This window comes from Mesoplodon bidens, assembly GCF_964165515.1.
Source record: "Mesoplodon bidens genome assembly, chromosome: 17".
Classification (NCBI taxonomy): Eukaryota; Metazoa; Chordata; class Mammalia; order Artiodactyla; family Ziphiidae; genus Mesoplodon; species Mesoplodon bidens.
In genome coordinates this window covers 22,629,275-22,655,729 of record NC_138174.1, presented here as the reverse complement: position 1 = coordinate 22,655,729, position 26,455 = coordinate 22,629,275, and the positions used below count along the sequence as shown (strand labels likewise).

General features: G+C 37.9%; 2 protein-coding genes across 4 annotated transcripts in view; one reads left to right on the top strand and one right to left on the bottom strand.

Annotated features, from left to right (window-relative positions):
• Positions 1-3,840, bottom strand: part of CCDC122 (coiled-coil domain containing 122) — a 38,520-nt gene extending 34,680 nt beyond the window's left edge. For all 3 annotated transcript variants that reach the window (XM_081214853.1, XM_081214852.1, XM_081214851.1), the window contains exons 1-2: positions 3,757-3,840; positions 3,126-3,241 (exon numbers count right to left, since the gene is read on the bottom strand). In XM_081214853.1, the coding sequence (XP_081070979.1) occupies positions 3,126-3,241; positions 3,757-3,802 (162 nt within the window). In that variant the 5' untranslated portion in view covers positions 3,803-3,840. The remainder of the gene's footprint in view (positions 1-3,125; positions 3,242-3,756) is intronic.
• A 9,355-nt stretch (positions 3,841-13,195) lies between these two features.
• Positions 13,196-26,115, top strand: LACC1 (laccase domain containing 1). Its single transcript, XM_081214393.1, has 7 exons — positions 13,196-13,880; positions 15,049-15,653; positions 16,252-16,430; positions 17,562-17,727; positions 20,596-20,821; positions 21,932-22,092; positions 23,345-26,115. Exons 2-6 carry the CDS (start codon positions 15,104-15,106, stop codon positions 22,089-22,091), a joined length of 1,281 nt encoding a protein of 426 aa, XP_081070519.1. The 5' UTR covers positions 13,196-13,880; positions 15,049-15,103; the 3' UTR covers position 22,092; positions 23,345-26,115.
• The last annotated feature ends 340 nt before the right edge of the window (positions 26,116-26,455 follow it).

Below are 26,455 nucleotides of genomic sequence, written 5' to 3'. Positions count from 1 at the left end.
TATTTTGGTCCTTAATTTCTCTCAGCAGTGTTTCACAGTATTCAGTATACAGGTCTTACATATTGTCTTAGGCTGATGAGGCTGCCATAACAAAATACCATAGACTTAGTGGCTAAAACAACAGAAATTTATTTCTCACAGTTCTGTAGGCTGGAAAGGGTGTCAGCATAGTCAGGTTCTGGTGAGAACTCTTCCTGGCTGGCAGAGGGCCACCTTCTCACTGTGTCCTCACATGGCAGAAAGCACGCTCTCTGGCGTCTCTTTTTATAAGGGCACTAATCCTACCACCAGGACCCCATTCTTATGACCTCATCTAAGCCTAATTACCTCCCAAAGTCCTCACCTCCAAATACAATCACATTGGTGACTAAGGCTTCAACATATGAATTTTGGGGAGATACAAACATTCAGTCTATAACACAAAACTTTCGTCAAATTTACCCCTAAGTATTTCATATTTTTGATGTTACTGTAAATGATAATGCTTTAAAATTTTCAATTTCTGATAGTTTCTTTCAATATATGTAAATACAACTGATTTTTATAATTAATCTTATCTTGCAACCTTTCTAAACTCCCTTATTAGTCCTAATAGCTTTTTAAGATAATAGATTCCTTAGGATTTTCCAGAAATAATCATGCTGTGAATAAAAACAGTTTTACTCCCTCCTTTCCAATCTGGATGCCTTTTATTTCTTTTTCTTGCAAGGAGTGGCTTGAATTATCAGTACCGTAGAATGAATAGAAGTGATGAGAAGACACATGCTTGCCTTATCCCTGATCTTAGGAGAGAAATATTCAGTCTCTCCCTATTAGGTATGCTGTTGGCTGTAGGATTTATGTAGATGTCCTTTTTTAGTTGGCTGGAGTTCTCTTCTATTCCTAGTTTGCTGGAAGTTTTTATCTTAAATTGATATTGGATTATAACAAGTATCTTTCATGCATCTAGAATTCTCTTTCTAAAACATAAATTTAATCATTCACTCTTTTGCTTGAAGTCCATCAAAACCCTCCCATCACCTCTAGAATAAAGTTCAAGTTTTTATCATACTATACATCTCTTGTTGCTTCTCAAAATACATTCTATGTTATCCCACTACCAAACTACTTATAGTTCTATGAATGTACCAATTTTATTTCAGGACTCTGTGAATTTTTTTCAGGTTCTTTTTGTCTGGAATATTGTCCTCCTCACCCCCTAACCCTCAAACCTATCCCAGACACCTAATCATTCAAGTGAACTCCAGATATTTTTTAAAACTCAACCGATAACTCCTCTTTCAGTGTTAAATCTGTGTTTAGGCTTCTACTGTTGACACCACTTCCCTGCATGTAATTATTTGTTTACTTATTTGTCTCCCTCTTTAATAGATGGTGAGTAGTGTAAGAGTGAGGACAATATTCAGCAAAATGCTTAATAGAAATTAGGCCCTCAACATAAATGAAATAACATCTGTAAAACTCTTTGAAGATTGACAATTTTTATAGAAAATGTCTTTATAGAAATCTAAGACATTATTATCTTTGTATTATATCCTATTGTCAACATGTATTCTTTTCTGAAAGTGACTAATGCAATGCAAATACTTATAAGAAATCTATATTACCACAAAGGTATAATTATTATCATCATATCTCTGTTGATGCATTAATACCTAAAGCCATTATCAAAATCTGGTCCCATACTGCCTACCAGGGCCCCAGCAAGTATATCTTACATAATGTTTACAAGTATTATTTCATTTAATTGTCATGAAAACCTTACAGGCAGGTCTTATTATTATCTCCATTTTACAAATGAGAAAACAGAAGCATGGAGAGATTAAACCATGGAACCGGAAGTAGCAAATCTCTTCTTTCAAACTAGGCAGTTCAGCTCTAGAGCAGCAGTCCCCAACCTTTTTGGCACCAGGGACAGGTTTCATGGAAGACAGTTTTTCCTCGGCCTAGGGTGGGGGACTTGGGGGAGATGGTTTCGGGATGATTCAAGCGCATCACATTTATTGTGCACTTCATTTCTATTATTATTACATTGTGATATATAATGAAATAATTATACAACTCACCATAATGCAGAATCAGTGGGAGCCCTGAGCTTGATTTCACTTGTCATTCACTGATAGGGTTTTGATATGAATCTGCAAGCAACTGATTTATTATGGTCTCTGTACAGTCAAACCTCTCTGCTAATGATAATCTGTATTTACAGATGCTCCCTAGTGCCTCAGCTCCACCTCAGATCATCAGGCATTAGATTCTCATGAGGAGCGTGCAACCTAGATCCCTCGCATGCGCAGTTCACAGTAGGGTTCGCGCTCCTATGGGAATCTAATGCCACCACTGATCTGACAGGAGGCAGAGAGGTAATGTGAGCAATGGGGAGCGGCTGTAAATATAGATGAAGCTTCGCTCGTTCGTCTGCTGCTCACCTCCTGCTGTGTGGCCCAGTTCCTAACAGGCCACAGATCGGTGCCTGTCCATGGCGCAGGGGCTGGGGACCCCTGCTCTAGAGCATATTCTTTTCATTTCTATGTTATACTTAATTAAAAAAACCTTTAAAAATTAAATACACAGGTTTCATTTTTGCTCCTTTAGCTATATTAACAGAGAACAGTTATGTCTAATTATGCTGAATACAAAAACAAGTATGGCTTCCAGATGCCTGTGGTGGAATTATGAACATATTTTTAAATTTAAGGAACACAGAAATGTTCCTTATCTACCTGAAATATTCACTGGCAACTTGTAATTCATGAGCCATAGCTTTAAGAACACAGGCTTAAAAACCTAACCTTCTTTCAATTCAGAATTTTAGGAAAAACTATCAAATAGAGTGAATTTAAAATAATTCTATGTGACATATTTTTTATGCTTATTTATAGTCACAGTGACATTGTTGAATGTTTGCACACTGGATGTGTAAAACGTTCCATGAAACTGGAATACTCATGTAGACTTTACTTAGGGATACCAGAATAATTTAGAAGGTGTAAATATGAAAAACAGACATTTTAAGTTGCCTCCTCAGAGTTATTAAGTTATGCTTAATAATTTCTCTGTTACAAATTTAATATAGCTTTGAAGAACATAAAGACTCATTTAAAAGACTGTGTGAAACAGGTTACCTGCAAATGGAACAGAACTTTTTTGTTTTTTTCTATTTCTGATGTTTGTGATTGTTGTTGCTGTGCAACTTGCTCGACAGCATCAGTTAATGAAGATGTGTCTTGTTTAGCCAGAGCTAGACAAAATGAAGTACATAATAAAAATCTAAATGCAAACATTCTAAGAAACATGTTTCTTCACTCAAAGTCATGAAAATTGTTGTGTTTTCTCAAAAATAAACTAAATTTAGGGTTGGTACTCTTCCTTTTTGACTATAAACAAAACCAAAATCAAAGGCCATAAAAACAGACAATTCAAAGTCACCTACTGCAATATTATACCTGTTACTTTATGGAACAGTATAAATATTTTGATTGTCCTAAAAATTTTTATCTAGACCATTTGCACATATACTACAATTATAGTGGTACCATAACCATTTCTCAATTGCAGTTGATGAATTTTCATTATAGGCCTGAATTTTCAGGTTGTGATACTTTTTCTAAACATTCTATAAGTTTTCTCCTGGTAAACTTCAACAGCTTCCCTCTATTCTAATTTGCTACTAATTTTAACACAATTATCCTATCATACTACTTTTTTGTTACCGCTCATCTTTTAGTTATATATTTCTGAAGATAGCTTCATTACCTTCTTCAGGAACTCCTTGACTCTTCCCTTCTTTGTTGCCTGACATTCTTGTGTCTCTTTTCCCCTTTTTAGTTCATCTTCTTTACTCCTACAAAATAATCAGCGTAGATAATCTTTCACTTTTCTTTTTTTTCCCCCGTCATGTATTAGTGATCCTGAAAGTAAATTAACTGTCAAATATCTCACAAGGATGACGATGACATTCGTCATCAGTTCCAAGAATTAAAATACAATGACTAAGTGAGAGATTTGGGGGAAAAAAGTAGAACTGTCTTTCCATCTTGGTTGTCCTGCTTTTCAGCTGTTATGACCCTGAGAAGTTTCTTAATTTCTTTGCTCATCAGTGTCCTCATCTGTAAAACCTCATAGGGCTGTTGTAATAATTAATGTATGTAACATGCTTAGCACAGTAACTGACATAGAGTGAGTAACTAATTATTCTGGATTAGTAGCTAGTACCTCTAGAACTATTATGAAATGGATTCTAAAACTGTAACCAGAATCTGTGAAAAAGAGTGCTAATATGAATTAGCAACTTCTGTCATGGGTATAGGATGCAGGGAATATGGCACTCCTGTGTAAGGCCAGGGTAAGCCTTACGCAAGTTTAAAATCACCGTTCAATCTCTTCTATACGTAGGAGAAACTGATGAGATAAAGGGGCAGTTTTTTTCTCCCCTGTAAGATGGAGAGAAAGAGTTCTTTCCTGTACCAGCACAACAAATGAATGCTGAGTTGGCAGAGTTAAAGGCAGTACCAGTCTTTGGAAAAAGAGTATCTGATTTTGCCCGTCCATTCCTATACAAAAGAAATCATACAATTTTGCATGATTAATAAAAGGAATGTAGTGTTCCTGCTTAACATTTGAACATATGGATTTTTCTTTTTAGATGACATCCTTTTAGAAACACCTCCTCCCTAAAACCACGTAGTTTCTCTGAAGTTCATGCCATCATGAGCTTCAGATGAGTAAAGTAAGAAAAAGTAAAAAGTAAAGTAAGCTTTACTCTTCCTTATTGTTATCAGTTGACTTCTAAATCTCTACCCTTCACTCCTAGATTATAGTATCTGACTTACTGTGTCTCTATTACTACTTTTAAAATATTTCTTTGGAATTTCAACATCCACACAGGTAGTACTTTTAATACCCTGACTTCTCAGTTCTTTTTCCTTATCCATCCTCCCCAGCCACCCACAGAGTATCACTACACCTCATCCATAATCTCAGATTCAAACACTTATTTTTCAGCTCATCCCTCCTAGTATTTTGACTGTAAGAGCTGTTCAACCACATTGACTCTTCTACCTTTTCATGGTCCCTTAGCCTTTCACGTACTCACGTCACTTACCCAGTTTAGATTCCTTTGCATTCAATCTCACTTTTTTTGTACCGCTCTCTCCCTGTCCTACTTTCCTGGAAAAATTCCCACCAGTTGCTTTGCTTACATACTAGTAGCTGAATACACCTCAAGAAAAGCACACACCTGTCCTGTGGTCTCACTTAAAATTCAAGACACTTTATGTCAAGTGGGCCCTTGATGCTAGGCCCCTAGGATTCATCAAGTTTCATGGATGATTATTTCACTCCTTCTTCTCTGTCTTCAAACCTCCCACGTCTCTTTCCCCCTCTCTTTCAGTTGATAACCCATCTTCTTATTTAACTGAGATAGTAGGAAAATTTCAGAGAGGGTGGTAAATCACCCCATCTACCAGTCTTCCTGGACCTATACCTATATACTAGTCTATTCTTTTCTTGCAGTGAATAAAGTGTACTTGCTCTGACCTAGGGCCAACCCTCTACTTCTGTACCCCTTCCTCTCCTACTCAAGGACATTGCTCCTTCAAACGTCCCATCAATAGAATTTCCTCCTTTATTTGGTCAAACATATTATCCTGGACAGCCTATCGTATAATCATCAACAACAATAACCACTTTTGCTTGACACTTTAATCTCTTTCAGCTATTGACCCCTTTCTTTGCTCTCCTTTATAGCCAAGATCCTTGCTGTCTACTTCCTCTCCACCTATTCTTCTTGAACCCACCAGAATTAACTGTTTACAACTCTAAAGTTCTTATCAAGGTATCTATGACATCCACATTGCCAATTCAATGGCAAGTTTGGTCCTCATCTTCCTTAACGTATCCATGTTATTTGACACATTTGATCATGCCCTCCTCCTTGAAACAACAGACTTCTTGGTTTCCTTTGCTGGCTCCTCCTCACCTTTCTCATTTACGTTAGAGTGCCCTAGCACTCAGTCCTCAGGCCTCTTCTTTTCTCTAAACTTACTCTGCAGGTAATGCCATCCAGTTCTATGGCTTTAAACTCCCCTTATAGGCTCACAACTCCCAAATTCATATCCCTAACCTGACATCCCTCTTGAGCTCTAGACTCATACAAAATTTCCTACCTGATATTTCCACTTGAATTTCTTATAGGCATTTCAACTTACTATGTTCCAAACCGAACCCTTTATGTCTCTGTCCACTCCATCACTACCCCTAAACCTGCTCCTTCATGGTCTCTCCATCCCAGTAAATTATAAGTTCATTTTTCTTATTCACACTCAAAACTCTAGAACATTAGCAGGGAGGTATCTAGAAGGGTACAGAGCCCAAGGCAATTTAATCAGCTTTGCCCAAGATAAGCATAAATGAGAGCTCATTGTTGATGTTCCATAGACCCTTTGGGAAATCATTTGAGATAGTCCCCAAGTATGTGGCCCAAGACTGCTGCCCCAATTGTTTTACTCAATAGACAAATCAGAATCTTGACTCTTTTCTTTCTCTTACATGCTGCATGCAATTCTTTTGGCAAAACTCACTGGTTCCACCTTTAAATTATATTGGAATCCAACCACTCCTTACCTCTTCCAAATACTGTCTTAGCTAAGAAGGCTTCCCTGATAATCCCTCTAAAACATGACCTTCATCCCCCATTTCCTTACCCTGCCTCATTTTTCTTAACAGCATTTATCACTTTTATCACTTTTCTTTTTTATTTCCTTTTACAAATGTAAGCTCCATGAGGAAAGGGACCTAGAACAGTGCCTGGAACATAACAGGTGTCTAACTATAGTCTAGCTCCACTTCAACTGACCCTGTCCTACTGACAGAATAATGCTTCTGAAACACTGTTCTGATCACATCAAATAGCAACCAATCTTTCAACTCCACCTTAGATGCATCTTCTTTAAGAAGTTTTTCTTGATCTTTCTGGGTAGATATGATCTCTCTTTCTCTCTTTTTAGTACAATTGTTTCTATATCTCTATTATACCAAGATAGATAACAGTCTAGGTCTCAGGGTAAGATAGGGCTAATCTTGAATCTAGGTTGTGCCACTTACTAGTTTATTAGGTAAATTCTTTCCAACCTGAGCCTCAGATTCCTTGTCAATGATAGTACCTTCCTCATTAGATTTTTGTGAGGATGAAGTGAAATAATGAATATAAAGCATTTAGCAAATTCCTGCCACTCAACAATTTCTATTCCTACTGTTTACACTATTTTATATTATATTTCCTTATTAGACTATAAGCCCCAGGAAGTCTTACTCATTTTTGTATTTTTTAAAGTATTTGATGAAGAAACCAACAACAACAAAAAAAATTAAGAAAATTAGATTTATACAATAAAAAATAAACTGGTATTTCTTGATATCTATTTCTGAAGCAGCATAAACTGAAGAACTCTTGGGTGATATTTATTTAAACCAGCTATTCATGAAAGGATATCTGGTTTAAAATTGAGGAAGTTTTCATTTTTTCTGGGTCTCTACTGTAGAATGGACAAAAAATAAAATGAAAACAAACTACTGCCATCTACTGATAATTCATTACAATTGCATAAATCAATAAAAAGAGTTTAGAGACTAGACAGTATTAATTATTCTTTCATTCAAACCATGTATGTCGGTACATATTATATACAAAGCATTGTGGGAAATATAAATATGAATTAAGTGATTTAAAAAAAAACAACACCTTATAATACCTACAGTATTTGATGGTAAATATCCAAATATTACTTATAAAAAAACATTTAGGCAAAACACTCTCAACTAAAAAAGTAGCCTTAGGGCTTCCCTGGTGGCGCAGTGGTTGGGAGTTCGCCTGCCGATGCAGGGGACACGGGTTCGATCCCCGGTCCGGGAGGATCCCACATGCCACGGAGCGGCTAGGCCCGTGAGCCATGGCTGCTGAGTCTGTGCATCCAGAGCCTGTGCTCCGCAACGGGAGAGGCCACAACAGTGAGAGGCCCGCATACCGCAAAAAAAAAAAAAAAAAGTAACTTTACAGAAAACAGTGCAATGGCAATACTATAAACCATCATGTTCTATATTAACTATAGCCAACATTTACTAATTACCATAAGTACTTTCACATAGATTATCTGTTTTATCCTTCAGAGCAATCCTATAAGCTAGACATGATTTTTACCTGTATTTTGTAAATGAGGAGACTAAGACTTCAAGAAATAAGGAAATTCGCCAAAGGTCATACATCCAAGCAGGAAGGATGAAATTTGAAGCAATTAGGATCCAAATTTACATTTATTAGGTATTTAGTATGTACTAAAGCATTGTGATGAGCATGATTTTTGTGCACCATCTCATCTGAATTCAAGAGGCGAGTGCCTGTAATTGGCCCTTGGGAGGAGATTTTTAAAAAGCCATGGTTTGAGTTTTTAGAAACTCATCGTCTGGTACCTCCCTTCAAGTTAATGAGCAAAATAAAGCAAGGCTGTCAAACTCCCCTAGGGTTTTGAGAGCTTCTGGCTTAAAAGAATCAAGACGAGGCAACTGTCTATGTGCGCCCATGTCACATAAGCACCATTTTTCATGCTGAATGGAAAAAGCTGCTATGTGGGCCTGCCAGGCAGTTTAAATAGTTAAGTTTATAATTACCTCCTACCCCCTTTAGAACATACATTTTATTAGAAAACAAGGAAAGAAAAATTACTTAGTTAATTTTCACATAAGTGTGAAATTGCTTTTGTTTTTATTTTCCAAGTGGGAGGGGGAGTTTAATATCTGAAGCTGACGTTTAACTGGGGAAGCTAAAAAAACTGACCTGGGGAAGAGAGAAAAGTTTTCCTGGAATTGAGAGTTTAAAATTATGTCTATATTTGTCATAAGCATTATGGAATCAGTTCTGGATGGTTCAATTCCAACAATAAATTAAAGAGGAATCATGGGGAAAATGTAACAAACTGCACAAATGAGTAAGAATCAATAATACATACTTCAGGTAAAAAAGAGGACAAGTCTTTTCAACCACATGTTTTCAAGAGAAGTTACATCATCAGTGTCATCCAAAAAGAATAAATTAATTGAATCATTAAAAATGTATTGCATACCTATTATATACCAGAGTCTTAGGATCTGCTGAAACTAGGGACTTTTCTCTTCCCTGGCTAGGTAATGAGATTAAAGTTTCAGGATGCTGAAAATAGAAAAAACCAGAGGATTGGTACTGTTCCTTAACTTTCTTTCAAAGACAATTTAGAGAACATTCAGATATTACTCATTGATAGCTTTAAGTCAAAGGTGGGATTTCTCTGAATGTACAGATAGTACTGGACTACAAAAACATCTCATTTTGGGGTGTAGACATACAAGGGTTGGTCTGCAGCTCAAATCTAAGTTTTAAGGGATGCCCAGTCAACTGTTTGAAAAAGAAATTATAGGTCTTTGGTGAAATCCAGTCATAACCTCCCTGCTTGTCTCATTCAGGACAGTAAGGGGAAAAGTCTTTTATTTTTACTCTGTAAACAAGTAAACATGATTTCTAAACCAATTGTGGTCCCTCAGACAGATGTCTGTGTCCTCACTCCCAGAAACTGTGAATATGAGCTTATTTGGAAAAAGGATGTTTGCAGGTGTAATTAAGTTGAAGACCTCGAGACGAGACCATCCTGGATTTAGGGTGGGCCCTAAATTCAGTGACAAGTGAGAGGCTGAGCACGCAAACAGACAGTGACTAGGCCATATATAAAAACAGGACTCTGACCCACAACCTGCAGCAACCAACCTAGGAAACCAACCATCATCTACAGTAACCAGCTAGCCTGCCATCTGAAGTCAGACCACTATCTCTAATAACAATTCAGGAGCCAAACATTAACCCCTGTAACAAATGGCCCCAAAATGGCCAGTGCTTGATTAATAAATAACAGCTTCCCTAGTTTTTGTCCCTACTTCCAACTTAGGACCAACCAGAGAAAGCCAAATATGCACCCCTAACCAATCACATAGGATGCACAACTTCTAGTGAGCCCACCTACAGCTTCCCCAGGCCAACAGCCTGCAATCAGGGCATACTTGAAGATTTCCCTTTTTTCCACTATAAGCTTTCCCACCCCTCTGCCTGCCTTTGAGTCTCTGCCAAAACACAAGTAATGTGGCTGACTCCCTTATTCTAGCAAGCTCTGAATAAATAATAGCCTTTGCTTACTCTATGATTGGCCTTTTCTTTATTTCCACTCAGGTGTCTTTATGTGAGAAAGGTACAGGGAGATTTGAGACTCAGACACACAGGAAAGTAGACCACGTGAGGACAGAGGCATAGAGCCCCAAGTCATGCACCCCAACACAAGGAACACATGGAGCCAACAGAAGCTGGAAGAGGCAAGGAAAGCTTTGAAGGGAGCAGGTCCTGACACACCTTGATTTAAGACTTCTGCCTCCATTACTATAAGACAACACATTTTTGTTGTTTTAAGCCATCCAGTTTGTGGTCATTTGTTATGGAAAACTTAGGAAACTAACATAATCTTTTAACAAGGAAATTTGCATGTTACATGTCCTTTTCTAGAAGGACTCATAAACCCTAGTGTGAATGGTTTAAAGACAACTGTTCCCAGTTTTATTCTAATTGTTCTCATGATAAGGATTTACAGGGTGATTAAGAATGTCTGGGGATTTTCCCAATGGTTCCCCTCAACAGCCAGGCACTCTCTCTGCCCCCAAAATGCTCTAAGTCTCTATGGGGGAAATAGATGCAAAGTCAAATAATGAAAATGTAGAGGAACAGTAGGTGTTCTCTTAGTCTACCTACACTTAACCTCTAACCAACGGACTCATTTTGTTTCCTTTTAAGTCATAAGCTGCTAATTCCCACATCATGCTGAATGCGCATGCTGAATGCTAAAGGGTTAGAAAGCTACCCTCCAGTGAGTCTGCCCACTTCTGCTCCTACCAGTGGAACTGTACCTCTGACAATGTCACTTGTGTTTGTTCCTGAGCCTGTTTACGCCAGTTGTACTTGTCACTGTGCTTTCATAATTTAATTAAATATTATGTAAACCAACGAAATAGTGTGGAAATAAAGTTTGTTGTTTCTTTAAAAGCTATGTTTAATATTTTGGAAAGACCCAATTAAGGTGAGTTGTTTGAATGTGTGAGATAACTATAAATGATTATAAAGAAGAAATCTGCACTCAGCTTCACAAGTGCCTCTAGGTTATTTTCCTCTTAAAGGAACAGAATCTTGGGAAAGCTTAGCTGATGGTTGAGAAGTGTAGTTTATGGAAGAGATATGATGCAGAACTCTAATCAGGAGGCCATGTGCAAAGGAAAGGCCTTGGACTTTCTCAACAGATTGGCAAACAAGCATATAGTTGTTTTAGGTTAAAAAATATTTAAGGTATTATGGTATACTTTTTCATAACTCTCTGGTTTAACTGACTTTCCTTTGAAACAGTTTTATTTAGATATAATTTATATACTATCATGTTCATCTTTATGAGGTATACAATTTAATGTTTAATTGACTTTTTCAATGTACTGCTTGGTTATGGATACAGATTGCATCTATGAGAGAGCTTCTCCTATACAAACAAAATGCTAAAAGAAGCAGTTAATTCTGCTTAGCGAGGGGAGGGGGATTCAAGGTGATGTTTGAGCTTGAAGGGTCTTGAACAAGTAACAGCTTAAAAAAGCATATAAAGAGAAGAGTGTTCTAAGCAGAAGGGATAGCTTATGCAAAGGATGAAATCATATGGTGTTCCAAGGAACAGCCTTTAGTTTGAGTGGCTTGGGAATAGGGAAGTTGTTTTTTCAAATCTAATTATGCATCTGAATCATCTGTAGAGATTATAACAAAACAAAAAGCAAAGCAAAACAGGCCGAGACTTGACTCCCCGAGAGTTTCTGATTCAAATGTATATCTGGAGGTGGTGAAGCGGGGAGTTCCCTGGATTTATATTGTTTTAAGTTCTACTTGTAGTTCTGAGGTGTAGCCAGGATTGAGAGCCACTGGAGTGGGGGGAATGGGGATGAGGTAAGAGACTGCTAGGAGATGAGGCCACAGCCTGGTACCAGATGGTGAAAGGAAATGGTATATAAATACAACATAACAGCAAACTTTCTCTTCCCTGACAGCTTCCCTATTCTGAAATATTTCTTTTTTAACTTTTTTACTGTTACCGTTGCATGACAGAAAATGAATTCCCACCATTGTCTATAAAAACAGAGATAAATGTTTTCACCCAGCTTTGTAACTAAAGACCTCTATTTTGCTTACAGTAATATTTAACATAAAGCAAGCTCAGGGCAGAGTGGATCAGGTGCACCACATAGCACTCAGTGCTCTTAATAAATGTCCAGCAAAAATGATAAAAGTACAGTTTTTTTGTTTTTGTGTGTGTGTGTGTGGTACGCGGGCCTCTCACTGCTGTGGCCTCTCCCATTGCGGAGCACAGGCTCCGGACGCGCAGGCTCAGCGGCCATGACTCACGGGCCCAGCCGCTCCGCGGCATGTGGGATCTTCCTGAACCGGGGCACAAACCCGCGTCCCCTGCATCGGCAGGCGGACTCTCAACCACTGCACCACCAGGGAAGCCCTGAAAGTACAATTTTTGACAGAAACATCTGCCAGATACTGAACAGTGGGTTCCTATTCTAGGTTGGTGACGCCATAGAATAGCACCTGCCCACTTCAGGTGCTCTTCTAAACTCCCAGATGGCTGAGATTCTTCCTCTCAGGGGCAGGTTCTTCAGCACTTATCGTCTGAGCGACTGTCAGAAGAAAGGGACCCCCTCCTTCCGTCATAACCAGTTCCACAGGAAGCATCCTTTCTCCTCCTCTTTGAAGGTTGGAGACATTCCCCTTGGCCAGAGCGTCTGCCTTCCATATACGTAGGAGCTGTTCAATATTTTTAAATAAATGAATGTTATGCTCTTTCAGGGCAGAGAAAGGATGCTAATTTACATCTTTATCACAACTCTAAGGGTCAGTGCCTTCTAATTTTCTACTCCTGGCGCGTATTTTTCAAAGGGCACCTAGGACCTCCGTTTATCCACACGCGTGCAGGAGCTGCAAAGTTTAGTCAGCAAGTTAGGCAGGATCAGCAAAAAGGCAAGGGGGGGCGGGGTTCAGCCAACTCGTTTCTGGAAACAACTAAAGCAAAACCGTTAAAAAAATTTTTTTAAAAAGTCTACCTCAGGAGGCACGTTACTTGAACTTGCATGGGACAGAGTGCCAAGTGGCTAACGCAAGGAGGTCCTCAGGCCTGGGCTCTGCCGACTGGGAGCGCGGACGCCGGCAAAGGGCTTCATCGCCCCCGGGCGGGGTGAGGCGGTCATCGACCCGAGGCCGCTTGGCCGCGCGCCCAGTCGGGAGGCCCACCCCGCTCCCTCGCGCCCCGCCCACCGGCCCGCGGACCCGCCTGGCTCCGGTCACTCGGTCGGTGCGTTGCTCCGGTTCCCGTTCCTCCGGTTCCCGTTCCTCCTCCTGGCGCCCTCCTGACCCGGAAGTGCTGACGGTTCCCCCGCGGTCTCGCGCGTCCGACCCGAGGGTCGCTCCCTGGATCGCTCCCGCCTCCCCGCACCCAGCCCCCCGGCCCGGCCTCCGCGGCTGTCAGGGGGCTGCGGGCCGGGGCTCCGTCAGTCCGCGGTCAGGCGGGTGAGGCGGGACGGGCGCCGCCCGCCCAGCGCCCGGGCACACGCTCGCGGCCTCCCGGTCTCGTTCAGGCGGAGGACTGGGGGCGGCAGACGCCTCAGAGCTCGCCGCCCACCGAGTGTGCAGCGGAAGGCGACGCGCGACGGGCGAGGACGGAGAACGGCCTCGGGTGTGCGTCCGGCCGTCGGAAAATCTCGAAGGGGCGGGAGGAGTCCGGCAGGTGAGGATCGGCGCCCCCCCCCAGCGCGGACCGGGCGGGTGGCAGAGGCGTCGTGGGGCTTTTCACGGTCCAGAGGGAGGGGGTTAGGAGTAGCGGCAGGAGAAAACCATCCGGGGCAAAGGGGGTCACTGAAGGGGTCACCAAAGAGAGACCGGCAGCCTGGGGTGGAGGAGGGCAGGGGCTAGGGTGAGAAGATCTGTGCGCGGGGAGTGAAGAGGAGAGCAGGTGGGACGCACACCTGACCCAAATTGCCGTTGCTTATGAAATAATTGCCATACCTGAGTCCTGCGTGAATCCTGGAGTCTGCTTTTATCTCCTTAAAAACGCATTTAAAAAAATTGAAGTATAGTTGATTTACAATATTAGTTTCAGGTGTACAACATAGTGAGTCAATATTTTTATAGATTATATGCCGTTTAAAGTTATTATCAAATATTGGCTCTATTCTCTGTGCTGCTGTACAATATATCCTTGTAGCTTATTTATTTTATACATAGTAGTTTGTACCTCTTAATCCCCGACCCCTATCTTGCCCCTCCCTCCTTCCCTCTCCCCGCTGGTAACCACTAGTTTGTCCTCTGTATCTGTGAGTCTGCTTCTGAAAAACAATAACAAAATGCAATTTTTCTGAAGAAAAAAAAAAGCTATTAAGAATTTAAATATTTTTAATTTTTAGGTGCAGCTCCATTTAACCTATTGAACTCGAGACCCTGGTATTTCATATGAAGGGATTGTAAATTAGCAAACCAGTCGTATCCGGATTAATGATATATCAATAAGTTGACACCCTGTAATTAAAAAACAGGACTTTGTCTAAGTCAACAAGTAATTCCCTGCTTAAAATTTGCTACCTGCACCATTGTAAAGCAATTACACTCCAATAAAGATACTAAAAAAAAATTTGCTACCTGAAAACAAAACAAAAACTGTTGTCCTGCTGGAAAGATGTAAAGTACTTTCACAAAATGAATTAAGAGATGGCTTTGCTTTTCATTGTCCTGGTTCTGACAAATAGTGAACTAGCTTTTCTGGGAGGAATCTGGATTCACTATTTTGTTTACATTTTTAAGTCAATGCAATTCTTTTTACCCATCCACAAGTTTCTGTTATAACTATAAGAAAATTGATATAACTTTGTATTCTTACTTATGCTAATTTTTCTTTACAGGTGATTTTGGGGGGCACAAAAACCTTCTTTGAAGAACTTTGTACAGTGTTGAAGGATGGCAGAAGCAGTGTTGATAGATCTCTTTGGTTTGAAATTAAACTCTCAGAAAAACTGTCATCAGGCATTACTAAAGACATTGAATGCTGTCCGATACCACCATGGTGCCAAGGCCAAGTTCCTTTGCATAATGTGTAGCAGTAACATCAGCTGTGACCATGATAATTGTGAATTAGAAACAAGCAATGGATTATCTGCTTTCCTGAGAGAATTTGAGACTATTAGCAATCCCAGCATGGCTGCCTCATTGTATACCATTAAACAAAAAATTGATGAAAAAAATTTGAGCAGCATTAAGGTAATTGTGCCTGTGCACCGGAAGACATTAATGAAGGCTTTTATTGGTCAACTCTTCACTGATGTTTACAATTTTGAGTTTGAAGATTTACAGATGACTTTGAGGGGAGGTCTTTTGAAACAACCTACTGAAATAAACATAATCACAGCTCAAGAACTAGAAGCAATCCAGAATGAAATAGAAACATATTTGAGAAGTTTGCCAGCACTGAAAGGAGAATTAACCATTATCCTATCTCCTTTGATCCCAGGTACGTTAAACACTATCTGTTGTTTTTACTGGATGTGAAAAAACCAGTCTTTCTTTACAGGTTGTTCACCTCTTTTGCTTCTTTCTTTTGTAGACTGTTGTGAATTTATGTGTTCATTAGCATCAGTTACAACATGGGAGTGTCATGCATGGCCTTGTAGTGTCAGGGGTGTCAAGGGATAGCCACCCTAAATAAATAAATTCTCTTTATGCAAATTCAGCTTTAAGACAAATCCCCCAGCCTTCCTTTTAAATGAGATTTATGACTGTAAGCATTTCCTACTTAGAAATTCTGAAACGTTAACTCATTGGTGCTTTCACAGAAGAATGAAGTTTACTGTGAGCTATATGCTATTGGGATAACAAGGACAAAAGGGACAAAAGATACCCTTTGAAGAGCAATAATCCCACAGAGAAGATAAAACAAACTCAAAGCATTATGTCATAAGATGGAGGTATAAAGAGCTGTAGAAATTAGAAGGCAGATAAACAAATGCAGGATGAGGTGATTAGGGAAATTCTTAATGAGAGACTGGGTTTGTAATGCTTATCGTCTTTTGTATGTCATGTTTTTAATCTTCATTGTTTATCTTCAACAGATATTTTCATACATGGATTTACTACAAGAACAGGTGGGATATCTTACATACCAACTCTCAGCTCATTCAATCTCTTCAGTAGTTCCAAACGGAGAGATCCCAAGGCTGTTGTTCAAGAAAATCTGCGTAGGCTGGGGAGTGCAGCAGGATTTAATGTGAAGAAATTTTACCGAATAAAGGTACAATTTTGTTTCCTATTTTGGAAGATGTAAAGTATACTCTTATTTATTTATTTATTTGTTTGTTTGTTTGTTTATTGCTATGTTGGGTCTTCGTTGCTGCATGTGGGCTTTCTCTAGTTGCGACGAGCAAGGGCTACTCTTCCTTGTGGTGCACGGGCTTCTCATTGTGGTGGCTTCTCTTGTTGTGGAGCACAGGCTGTAGGCGTGCAGGCTTCTGTAGTTGTGGTGTGCAGGCTCAGTAGTTGTGGCTTGCAGGCTCTAGAACGCAGGCTCAGTAGTTGTGGCGCATGGGCTTAGTTGCTCCGTGGCATGTGGGATCTTCCAGGACCAGGGATCGAACCTGTGTCTCCTGCATTGGCAGGTGGATTCCTAACCATGGCGCCACCGGGGAAGTCCCTAAAGTATATTCTTGACTCTGCTAATGACTACGTGGACTTTAAATAAGTTATTTAACATTTTGCATCTAGTGTTTTATCTAAGATTTAGGATAATGTTTGTGATTATTTTTCTTAGAGCTGTATACCATAACCTAAAGATCAATTCTATGATGATATATATATATTTCACCTGGAGCTCCTCACATCTAAAAGTACAGTGAATTCTCAGAGTATAGTACCACTGCCCTTCTTGATTTAGAAGGAAGGTTCCTGCGTGGTGGGAGAGAAAAGCCATTATTAATCAACACTAGGAGGAACTAGGGTACAACTGATGAGATAATTGTTTCTTACAGAATTCTAGCGTTACTTGACTCCAGGAAAAGTAAATATCATTGATTTGGAAATTTAATTTCTTTCAGTAAATTAGTACTTTGTGGAAAGTACTGCAATTAGAGATTTACCCATCTCTAGTGGGAGGTATTCATGACGGGTGGACTATTTTGAATTTTTTTTAATGTTTGTTAAATGTAAAAGTCTGCTTTCCTTTGAGGAAAATATGCAGAGATTATCATATCATAAAGTTAAATAAGTAAATTTGTTATTTTATCATATATGGACCTGATATATTTAATGAATGGTTGTAACCTTAAACTGGTTATATAATTTTATACAAGATGTGTACTTTTAGAAAAGCTTATGGTATGAGAAACTCTATCTTCAAAACATTTTTTTCTCACATGTTTGGTATCAGACTGATCATGCCAATGATGTCTGGATTATGGGAAGGAAGGAGCCTGAATCTTATGATGGAATCACCACAAATCAAAGAGGAGTCACAATAGCGGCTCTTGGTGCTGACTGTATACCTATAGTTTTTGCCGATCCTGTCAGGAAAGCATGTGGGGTTGCTCACTCTGGTAAGTGTACTTAATTAAACATCTAGGATTTTACCAATTGTTTTGGTACAGGAAAAGTTATAATTTCTTTCTGATGGACATTACAAATAGTTAATTACTACCCATGGTGATAAGTGTAAAGATAGGGAAGAGCTAGCAGACTCTTAGGACAGGAGCAGATAAAAGGAGTCCCTAAGTCAAATTATATGAATCAGAGTATAATTCCCAAAGAAAACTGTACTTAGGCTGCTTCCTCGGGGATTTGTAGGATTGGCTAGGTGACAGTGTTTCTCAGCAGGGGTGCTATTAACATTTGGGGCAAGATAGTCTTACACTGACTGCAGACCAAGTTTACTTGGCTTTTGAAATTCTTCATGCCAGTAGCACTCGGAGTTGTAAGAACCAAAAAAAAAAAAAAAAAAAAAAAAGCCTCTTACACTGACTGCAGACCACGTTTACTTGGCTTTTGAAATTCTTCATGCCAGTAGCACTCTGAGCTGTAAGAACCAAAAAAATAATAATAATAAAGCCTCCATGCTTTTCAAAACACTCCCAGGGAGTTGTACTGCCTCTAGTCGAGAACCCTTGAAGTCCAGGTAATAGGGAATAGGAAGTTGAGACATGTCGGGTCACAGAAGGTGTTTATGAAAATTCAGCAGCATGTGTAGAGGTGTAGAGGTAAGAAAAAGCAAGATATGTTTGGAAAACCGCCTTTAGTTTAATACGCTGTAGTCTAGTGGCTTTAACTATTCTCTAAAGATAAGAACAAAGGATTTTTAGGTTCTGTGTTGTGTTGAGGTTATGGAATTTTGTTTTCTGGTGATTTAAAAAAAAATACTGTTTAGATTATCCAGTGGTTATGAGTCTATGTGAAATGAAGAATGATCTTTTAGATTTTCTTCTGCTTGTAAATCAACAACTACTTTGCATTTTAGACTATAGATAAATAAGAAAGTGGTGCATTTTTCTTTTGATCTAGCTAAAGTAATGAATGACTAGAAGTCAGTAACATTGTCAAAAGTTACTTAAAATTTGAGTTTTAGTTCCTGGATATAAAACAGGAATATTATTCGCTACTTCCTGGGTTTTGAAACATTAAATTCAAAAATATCAAAGATAAAAGAAACAGTCTTGAAAAGGAACAAAGTTAGATGTCTCACACGTCTCGATTTCAAAACTTGTTATAAAGCTACAGTAATCAAAACAGTATGTATGGTGCTGGTATAAAGACAGACGTATAGAGCAATGGAATAGAATAGACATCCCAGAAATAAACCCTTGCATATATGGTCAAATGATTTTTCACAAGGTACCTAGACCATACAACGGGGAAAGGACAGTTTCTTTAACAAATGGTACTGGGAAAACTGGATAGTCATATGCAAAAAAATAATGTTAGACCCTTATCTTATGTCATATATAAAAATTAACTCAAAATGGATCAAAGATCTAAATGTAAGAGCTAAAACTCTAAAACTCACAGAAGAAAGTGTAAATCCTTGTGATCTTGGATTAAACAATGGTTTCTTAGATATGATGCCAAAAGCACAAGCAACAGAAGTAAAAATAGATAAATTAGATTTTCTCAAAAGTAAAAACTTCTGTGCATCAAAGGACACAGTAAACAAAGTGAAAAGCCAACCCAACTGATTGAGAGTAAATATTTGCAATTTATATATCTACTAAGGAGCTAATATTCAGAATATATAAAGAACACCTACAGTTCAACAACAACAACAAAAACCAACTTGATTGAAAAATGGGTAACGGACTTCAATAGAACATTCTCCAAAGATGATATGCAAATGTCCAAAAAGCATGTGAAAAGATGCCCAACATCGCTAATAATTTGGGAAAAGCAAATCAAAACCACAGGATATCACCTCACACCCATTAGGATGGCTAATATTATTTTAAAAAAAGGGTTGGTGAAGAGAAATGAAAACCATAATGCACTATTGGTGGGAGTATAAAATGGTGCAGCTCCTATAGAAAACAGTATGATGGTTCCTCAAAAATTTTTAAATAGAATTATCATATTACCCAGCAATTCCACTTCTGAATATATATCCAAAAGAATTGAAAGCAGGATGTTGGCAGGATATTTGCACACCCATGCTCATAGCAGAATTATTCACAATAGCTAAGAGGTGAAAGTAACCCAAGTGTCCATCCACGATTGAGTGGATAAGCAAAATTCATACAATGGAATATTATCCAGCCTTAAAAAGGAATGAATCTTGAGCATATTATGCTAAGTGAAATAAGCCAGTCACAAAAAGACAAGTACTATATGATTCCACTTATAGGAGGTACCTAGCGTAGTCAAATTCATAGGAACAGAAAGAAGACGGGTGGTTGCCAGAGGCTGGGGACGGTGGAAAGGCCAAGTTCTTATTTAATGGGCATAGAGTTTTAGTTTGCAAAATGAGAAAGTTCTGGAGATTGGTTGCACAACAATGTGAATAGACTTAACGTTACTGAAGAGTACACTTGTAAACAGTTAAAATGGTAAATTTTATGTTATGTGTTTTTTCCCACGATTTTTAAAAGTGTGCATAAAAAGTGAAGGAGAGAGAGAAAACTAAGAAGATATAATTCCAGTGGAAACTGAAAGTATAGAACATTTTAAAAAGGAAGTGGAAGGGACCTCCCATTAAATGTCTCTTCTGTGTCAGGTGCTTTGTATAATATACCTCATTTAAAAACCAGTATTTTAATTAATTAGTTGATTATTTGGCTTAATTAATTAATTTTGTGATTCATTTGCTATTTCTGGACTTTGAAAATACATAAACTGACTCTGCTCATTTTTAACTTAGATATAAATTATGATGAAATTTTCATATGTTTTAACTTTGCTTATCTCTTTTTCTTCTTATTTACTAGGTTGGAGAGGTACTTTGTTAGGTGTTGCTATGGCTACAGTGAATGCTATGATAGCAGAATACGGCTGTAGTTTGGAAGACATTATTGTTGTACTGGGGCCTTCAGTAGGACCTTGCTGTTTTACTCTTCCAAGGGAATCAGCAAAGGCATTCCACAATCTTGATCCTGGATGTGTACGGCTCTTTGGCTCACCAAATCCCTATGTTGACATCCGTAAAGCCACGAGGTATGCTTGATTTCAGTCCAGAACTGCAAGTTTAATTATTGCTTATTGCTTCTAAAATGAAGATAATTTTAGAAAACAATTAGTAACTCCAAGAAAAATTCAGCTGGCAGGTTTTTAAGTAGCTGACATATACACTTACACAAAAACTAATTTTAAATATGAACTCTTTTCTCATTTAAGTTTGAATAACAGCAGTCTTTTGATCTGGTATCTCTTATTGATTTAAAAGTGAAGGAAGAAACAGTTGGCATTTAGTTTTAAGAGATCTACTTAAACTTCATATAGAAAAGTTGGCACTTTTTATAGAAAAGAATGGCACTTCACAGACATTCCTCAGCTAAATTCTCCTAAATATAATAAACTATCAGGAAACTGATATTTTTAAATTATTCTTATTCTCTAATTAGCTGGAGGAATATATTTTGCAGCAAAAATACTAGATAATATAAACACATAGATACTTTCAAGTTTTTTATGGTCCCTTACATTTTTGAATTTATGAAATTTTGCTATTAATAGATAATAAAAATTATTTGTCATTTCTACAAAGGAAAATTGATGTCTGATTTGAATCGTGTTTCAAGTCAGCAAAGCCTTACCCAGATTCTGCCTCATTTAGTACATAAGTAGAAAGGATTGAAATTGATTCTTAAACGTGACCTGTGAAATAAGTGTCACTAATTTATAGTCATATTTCCTACCATGAAGTGTTTAAGGAGAAGCAAGTTTTCTGTGAAAAATCTGGTTAATAGAAGGAAAGGAGGCGGGAGAGCCAGATGACTACAAAGCATGGTCTGTCTGAATCAATTGAATCTTGTCTTCAAGATTCTTCTTAAATAAGTACTTGATTTTGCTTATAGAATCCTATACCCAGATCATGTCTGCAGGACAATATGGAGGTTATACAGTTCACATATGAACTTAGGTGATTAATGGTGGTGAAATCTACCATTTCCTGACTTGTCCCTGTTCTGTAACTGAATAACAATTTGCATTGTTCCAAGCAGATCTTTCCCAGAATTCTTTTACACCAACATCCATACTTTTTCCATATTGCTTTGGCTGTTGGTAAAGTAAACTTTCTGTCTTTTGAAAAATCTTTATCCTAAGGATTCTTCTAGAACAGGGAGGAATTCTACCACAGAATATTCAGGACCAGAACCAAGATCTCAACCTCTGTACCTCCTGTCACCCTGACAAGTTTTTCTCCCATGTCCGAGATGGCCTTAACTTTGGTACACAGATTGGCTTCATATCAATTAGAGAATGAGGTATAGTAGCTTCTCTCTCCCTGCTCCCCCTCCCTTCTCCTTCTTTCCACCTTTCCCTCCCCTCATTTTAAAAAATAATTAATTATATTTAACTTTACTTATTTATTCCTATAGGAAGAATTAATTCTCTACTTTTTAGTGAAGCAATAGTAGTAGAACAGTTAATTTTCTGTGACATACTCTAATATAAAGAGCAGCTACTTCTTTTCCTAGTTAATGAAGAATATATTATAAGTATATATAAAAGTATAAAAATAAAATAATTTTTTCATTAAAAAATCATGTTATGGGGCTTCCCTGGTGGCGCAGTGGTTGAGAGTCCGCCTGCCGATGCAGGGGACGCGGGTTCGTGCCCCGGTTCAGGAAGATCCCACATGCCACGGAGCGGCTGGGCCTGTGAGCCATGGCTGCTGAGCCTGCACGTCTGGAGCCTGTGCTCCGCAACGGGAGAGGCCACAACAGTGAGAGGCCCGCATAACGCAAAAAAAAAAAAAAAAAAAAAATCATGTTATGTATGCCATTAACTCTCCTATGTACTTGACATCTGTATATTTTCTTTTTTTTGACATCTGTATATATATTTTTGACATCCGTATATTTTCTATCATAACATCTTTATATCTTTCTTTTTTAAATTCTTTTGATTTTTGAGAAGAAATCTTTACGTAAAAATTCTAAATTCTATAATAATAATACATACACAGACCAGCCTCGTTTTACAACCAAATTTCCAGCTGATTATCTATAGTAGGAGTTGGTCAGTTTTCTTTAAAGGGCTAGATAGTACATATTAGGCTTTGTGCAACATGTAGTCTCTGCTCAGCTATTCAACTCTGCTTTTGTAGAGCAAAAGCAGACAGGAGCACAAATGAATGAGTATGTCTTTGCTTCAGTAAAACTTTATTTACAAAATAAAGATTTGGTCCACAGGGTATAGGTTGCTGACACTTGAGCTACAATCATAGAGCAAGATTTAGCGTAATTTCATTAAATTAGTATTTCTTAGAGATGGATTTTTTTTTTTTGGTTATACAAAAAATATTTTGTGACAGTGATTTGGCACTGACCCTTTAGCATACACCTGAGTTTCTTTAAGGTTACTTTTAATTGAATTAATATTGTTTTTAGGCTTTACAATGTCTTTAACTCTTCAATATACAAAAGGCGTTGATAGATTTAGTGATTCTTACATTGATATTTTAATAACACTACTAATGCCCTCCTCATATTTGATTTCTATGTATTTTTACAGATACTTGACTGGATTTTTGCATAACTATTTCCTGCTTCCTTCCAAACCAACTGTGAGAGAAATTTAGCTGTCTGATATACTTAAAATCAAAAGGATTATAATGAATAATTCATCTTTCAGATATATTTTCATTATTATCCAAAGCCAAATGATTTCATTGATTCTAACAATAACTGACACAAAATCAATATGATGTATTGGGTTGGCCAAAAGGTTTGCTCAGTTAATGAATACGTTGTTCAATAACATTCCTGGTGAAAATGAAAAATGTGTCTTTTATTTTTACTTAAACCCAAATGAACTTTTTGGCCAACCCAGTAGTTTATATGTTACACAGATAAGGATTATTATTAAAGTTTGTACTCTGTATTTGTTATGTAAATCAGGAATAGGTCTATTCAGTTTAGTATTTATTGGGTAGCCTCTATTTGTCAAGTGTTGTGTGAATCATAGATGAAATCAAGATGAGTAATACTTTTTCCCTTTGAGTCTAATGCAGTGGAAGAGATAAACACTTCTAACACTTTAATTTTAATAGCCAAAGAGTACAGGAGAAGGGAGGATTAATTCTATGCGAAAGGCAGAATAGAGAAGGTATTACAGAAAAAATAACTTACCACATGCGCCCAAAAGATGATGTATAGGCTTTTGACAAATAAAGAACAACCATAACAGGTAGAGGGAATACCGTAAACTAGGGCATGAAACTGTACGTGTATAACATGTTCTGGAAAGTGAAAGGTGTGGGCAGGAGTTACTGGAAAAACAGGTTAGGAACAGATTAGTTCGGGTCTCAAATGCCATGTCAGAGAGGTTGGAGTTTATTTTCCAGGCAAAGAGTAGGCATAGAAAGTAGAGTGTTTTTATGTCCTTGGCATTATATTTAACAGGATGGATTTAACTTGTGAGACACTAAAGCAGAGAGATTAGTTAAGAGGCAGTCATGATACTTTTAAAAAGAAATAATGAAACCTGAATGCAGTGGAAATTAAAACAGAGGCAAGAGTAGATGAATTAGTGAGACATTTCAGAGATGGAATCTGCAGATCCTGTTCCTAGATCATGGAGGTAAGAGGTGAGGAAGAGTGGAGAAGTCCCTGATGCCTCCACAATCTCTGCTTGGCTGACTACCTAGAGTGGCAGCAAAGATGGGGAGGAGGTTTGGGGCAAGGGGGAGGGATAATGAGATTGACACACAGACTGAAGTACATCCAGATGGAAATATGTGGTCAACAATTAGAAATAGAGACCAGGAACCTGGGAGGGAGTCGCAAAAAAGACAGCAATTTGGGAGCTGGCTATGCAGAGGCAATGCCCGAGTCTGCTGGAATAGGCTGGATCATCTCCATAGAAACATAGAGTGAGAAGAAGGGAGGTCCAAGGATGAAACCTCATGCAACACTTGCATTTGGAGAGCCAGAAGCTGAACCAGTCAAAAAGATTAATCCTAGAAGAAAAAAAATGTATAGTCATTTTGGAGAAAGAAGCCAACATAGATATGAGAGGTACTCAAAAAGAAATCTTCAGGGAGTTCCCTGGTGGCCTAATGGTTAGGATTTGGCGCTTTCATTATGGAGACCCGGGTTTGATCCCTGGTCAGCATCCTGCATGCCGTGCAGCATGGCCAAAATACAAAAATAAATAAGTAAGTAAGTAAGTAAAAAAAAAAAAGAAAAGAAAGAAATCTTCAGAGAGAAGATAAAATGAGAAGAAACCAATGGATTAACCATGTTGAAGCTGTTCTATAGGTCATGGTGGTGGAGTCAGATTTCAGTTCTTTGAGGAAGAGGATGCACCAGTGTCAACCCTTCTTCGCTAGTATTTATTGGAGAAAATAAAGCACCGAGGGCTGTATTTTGAAGCGTGTGTGTGTGTGTGTGTGTGTGTGTATTTGGGAGGGGGAATGAGTAGTCTTAAGTGTATTTGTAGGCTGAAGAGAGGAGTTAGGCTGTTTTCACTTGGGAAAAAATGGTATGTATGGTATGTACTTTTAATGTGAATTGTCACATTGTACCTTAAAAAGATTTCTTATTTCATACATATATTTCTTCCCTGAATATGCAGAAAATTACATTTGTTTGGTACTTATAAAGGACTTTCAAGTCCGTTACCTCATTTTACCTTTACAGGTACCCTGAGGTACATGTCAGGTGCTATTCCTTTAATTCAGATGAGAAAACTGAGCCTCATTCAGGTAGAGGCTAAAATCACATAATTTGTGATAAAGTAAGATTTGAACCCACATCTTGTAACTCCAAATATCATTTCAGATTTTACAGTTAATCAGAGCTATCTAAATTAAATTTTTGCAACTTTTTGTTAATATCACATATTCATCCACTCAGTCAAAATTTTGTTGAGATGCTAGGGTAGGTTAAAAATTATAGTTATGGCCCTCAATATATTTAATATTCAGTGAAAGGTGACATTCAATAAAGCAACAATTTTAATACTGTTATATGTGTTGTACGGTGGTTTAATTCTTTTATGTAACTTATAGCTCAGTGTGAAATTTATATAAAATACCTCATTTCTTCCAATTTAGGGAAGGCATTAAATACAAATCATAGGACAAACTCATGCAATCAAACTCATGTAAAATACTCTTGTTTCATGATAACAATAAGATTAAGAAATAATTCCATTGAGAAAGATGGATAATTTTCCAGTTCTTCACTGTATATTATTTTGTTGAATGCAGAGTATTCGCAGCCATGTTTTACTTTATGTACCAAAATACTCCAAAACCAAATAAAAATTATGTTTCATTATCTATGATTTTGCATTATCTGTGTCAAAGCATAGAATGAAAAGTTGTCTCCTTGCTGTTTTACTGAGTGAAAAGTATTGATTCAGTAACTCAAAAACAGAATGTTGGTTGTTAAATATATCTTATTGCCTTTACAAGATCTCTCTCACTTTTAAGCATTTGTATATAGGTTTCTGGGACTTTCAGGGTATAACTACAATGATGACTTTTAATAAGTTTTGTTCTGTTTTCAATCTAAGCACTACTAACTGCACATAGAAAATAATAAGTTGTCGTTTTAGTAAGACGATAAATTAAGTTTGTAAATCAGAGTTCATGACATGATTTTTTAGAGGTACTAA

Coding starts and splice junctions, on each gene's coding strand:
- LACC1 (XM_081214393.1), top strand. CDS start 15,104: ATGGCAGAAGCAGTGTTGATAGATCTCTTTGGTTTGAAATTAAACTCT. Junction 16,431..17,561: donor AGAAATTTTACCGAATAAAG/GTACAATTTTGT, acceptor GTTTGGTATCAG/ACTGATCATGCCAATGATGT. Junction 17,728..20,595: donor ATGTGGGGTTGCTCACTCTG/GTAAGTGTACTT, acceptor CTTATTTACTAG/GTTGGAGAGGTACTTTGTTA.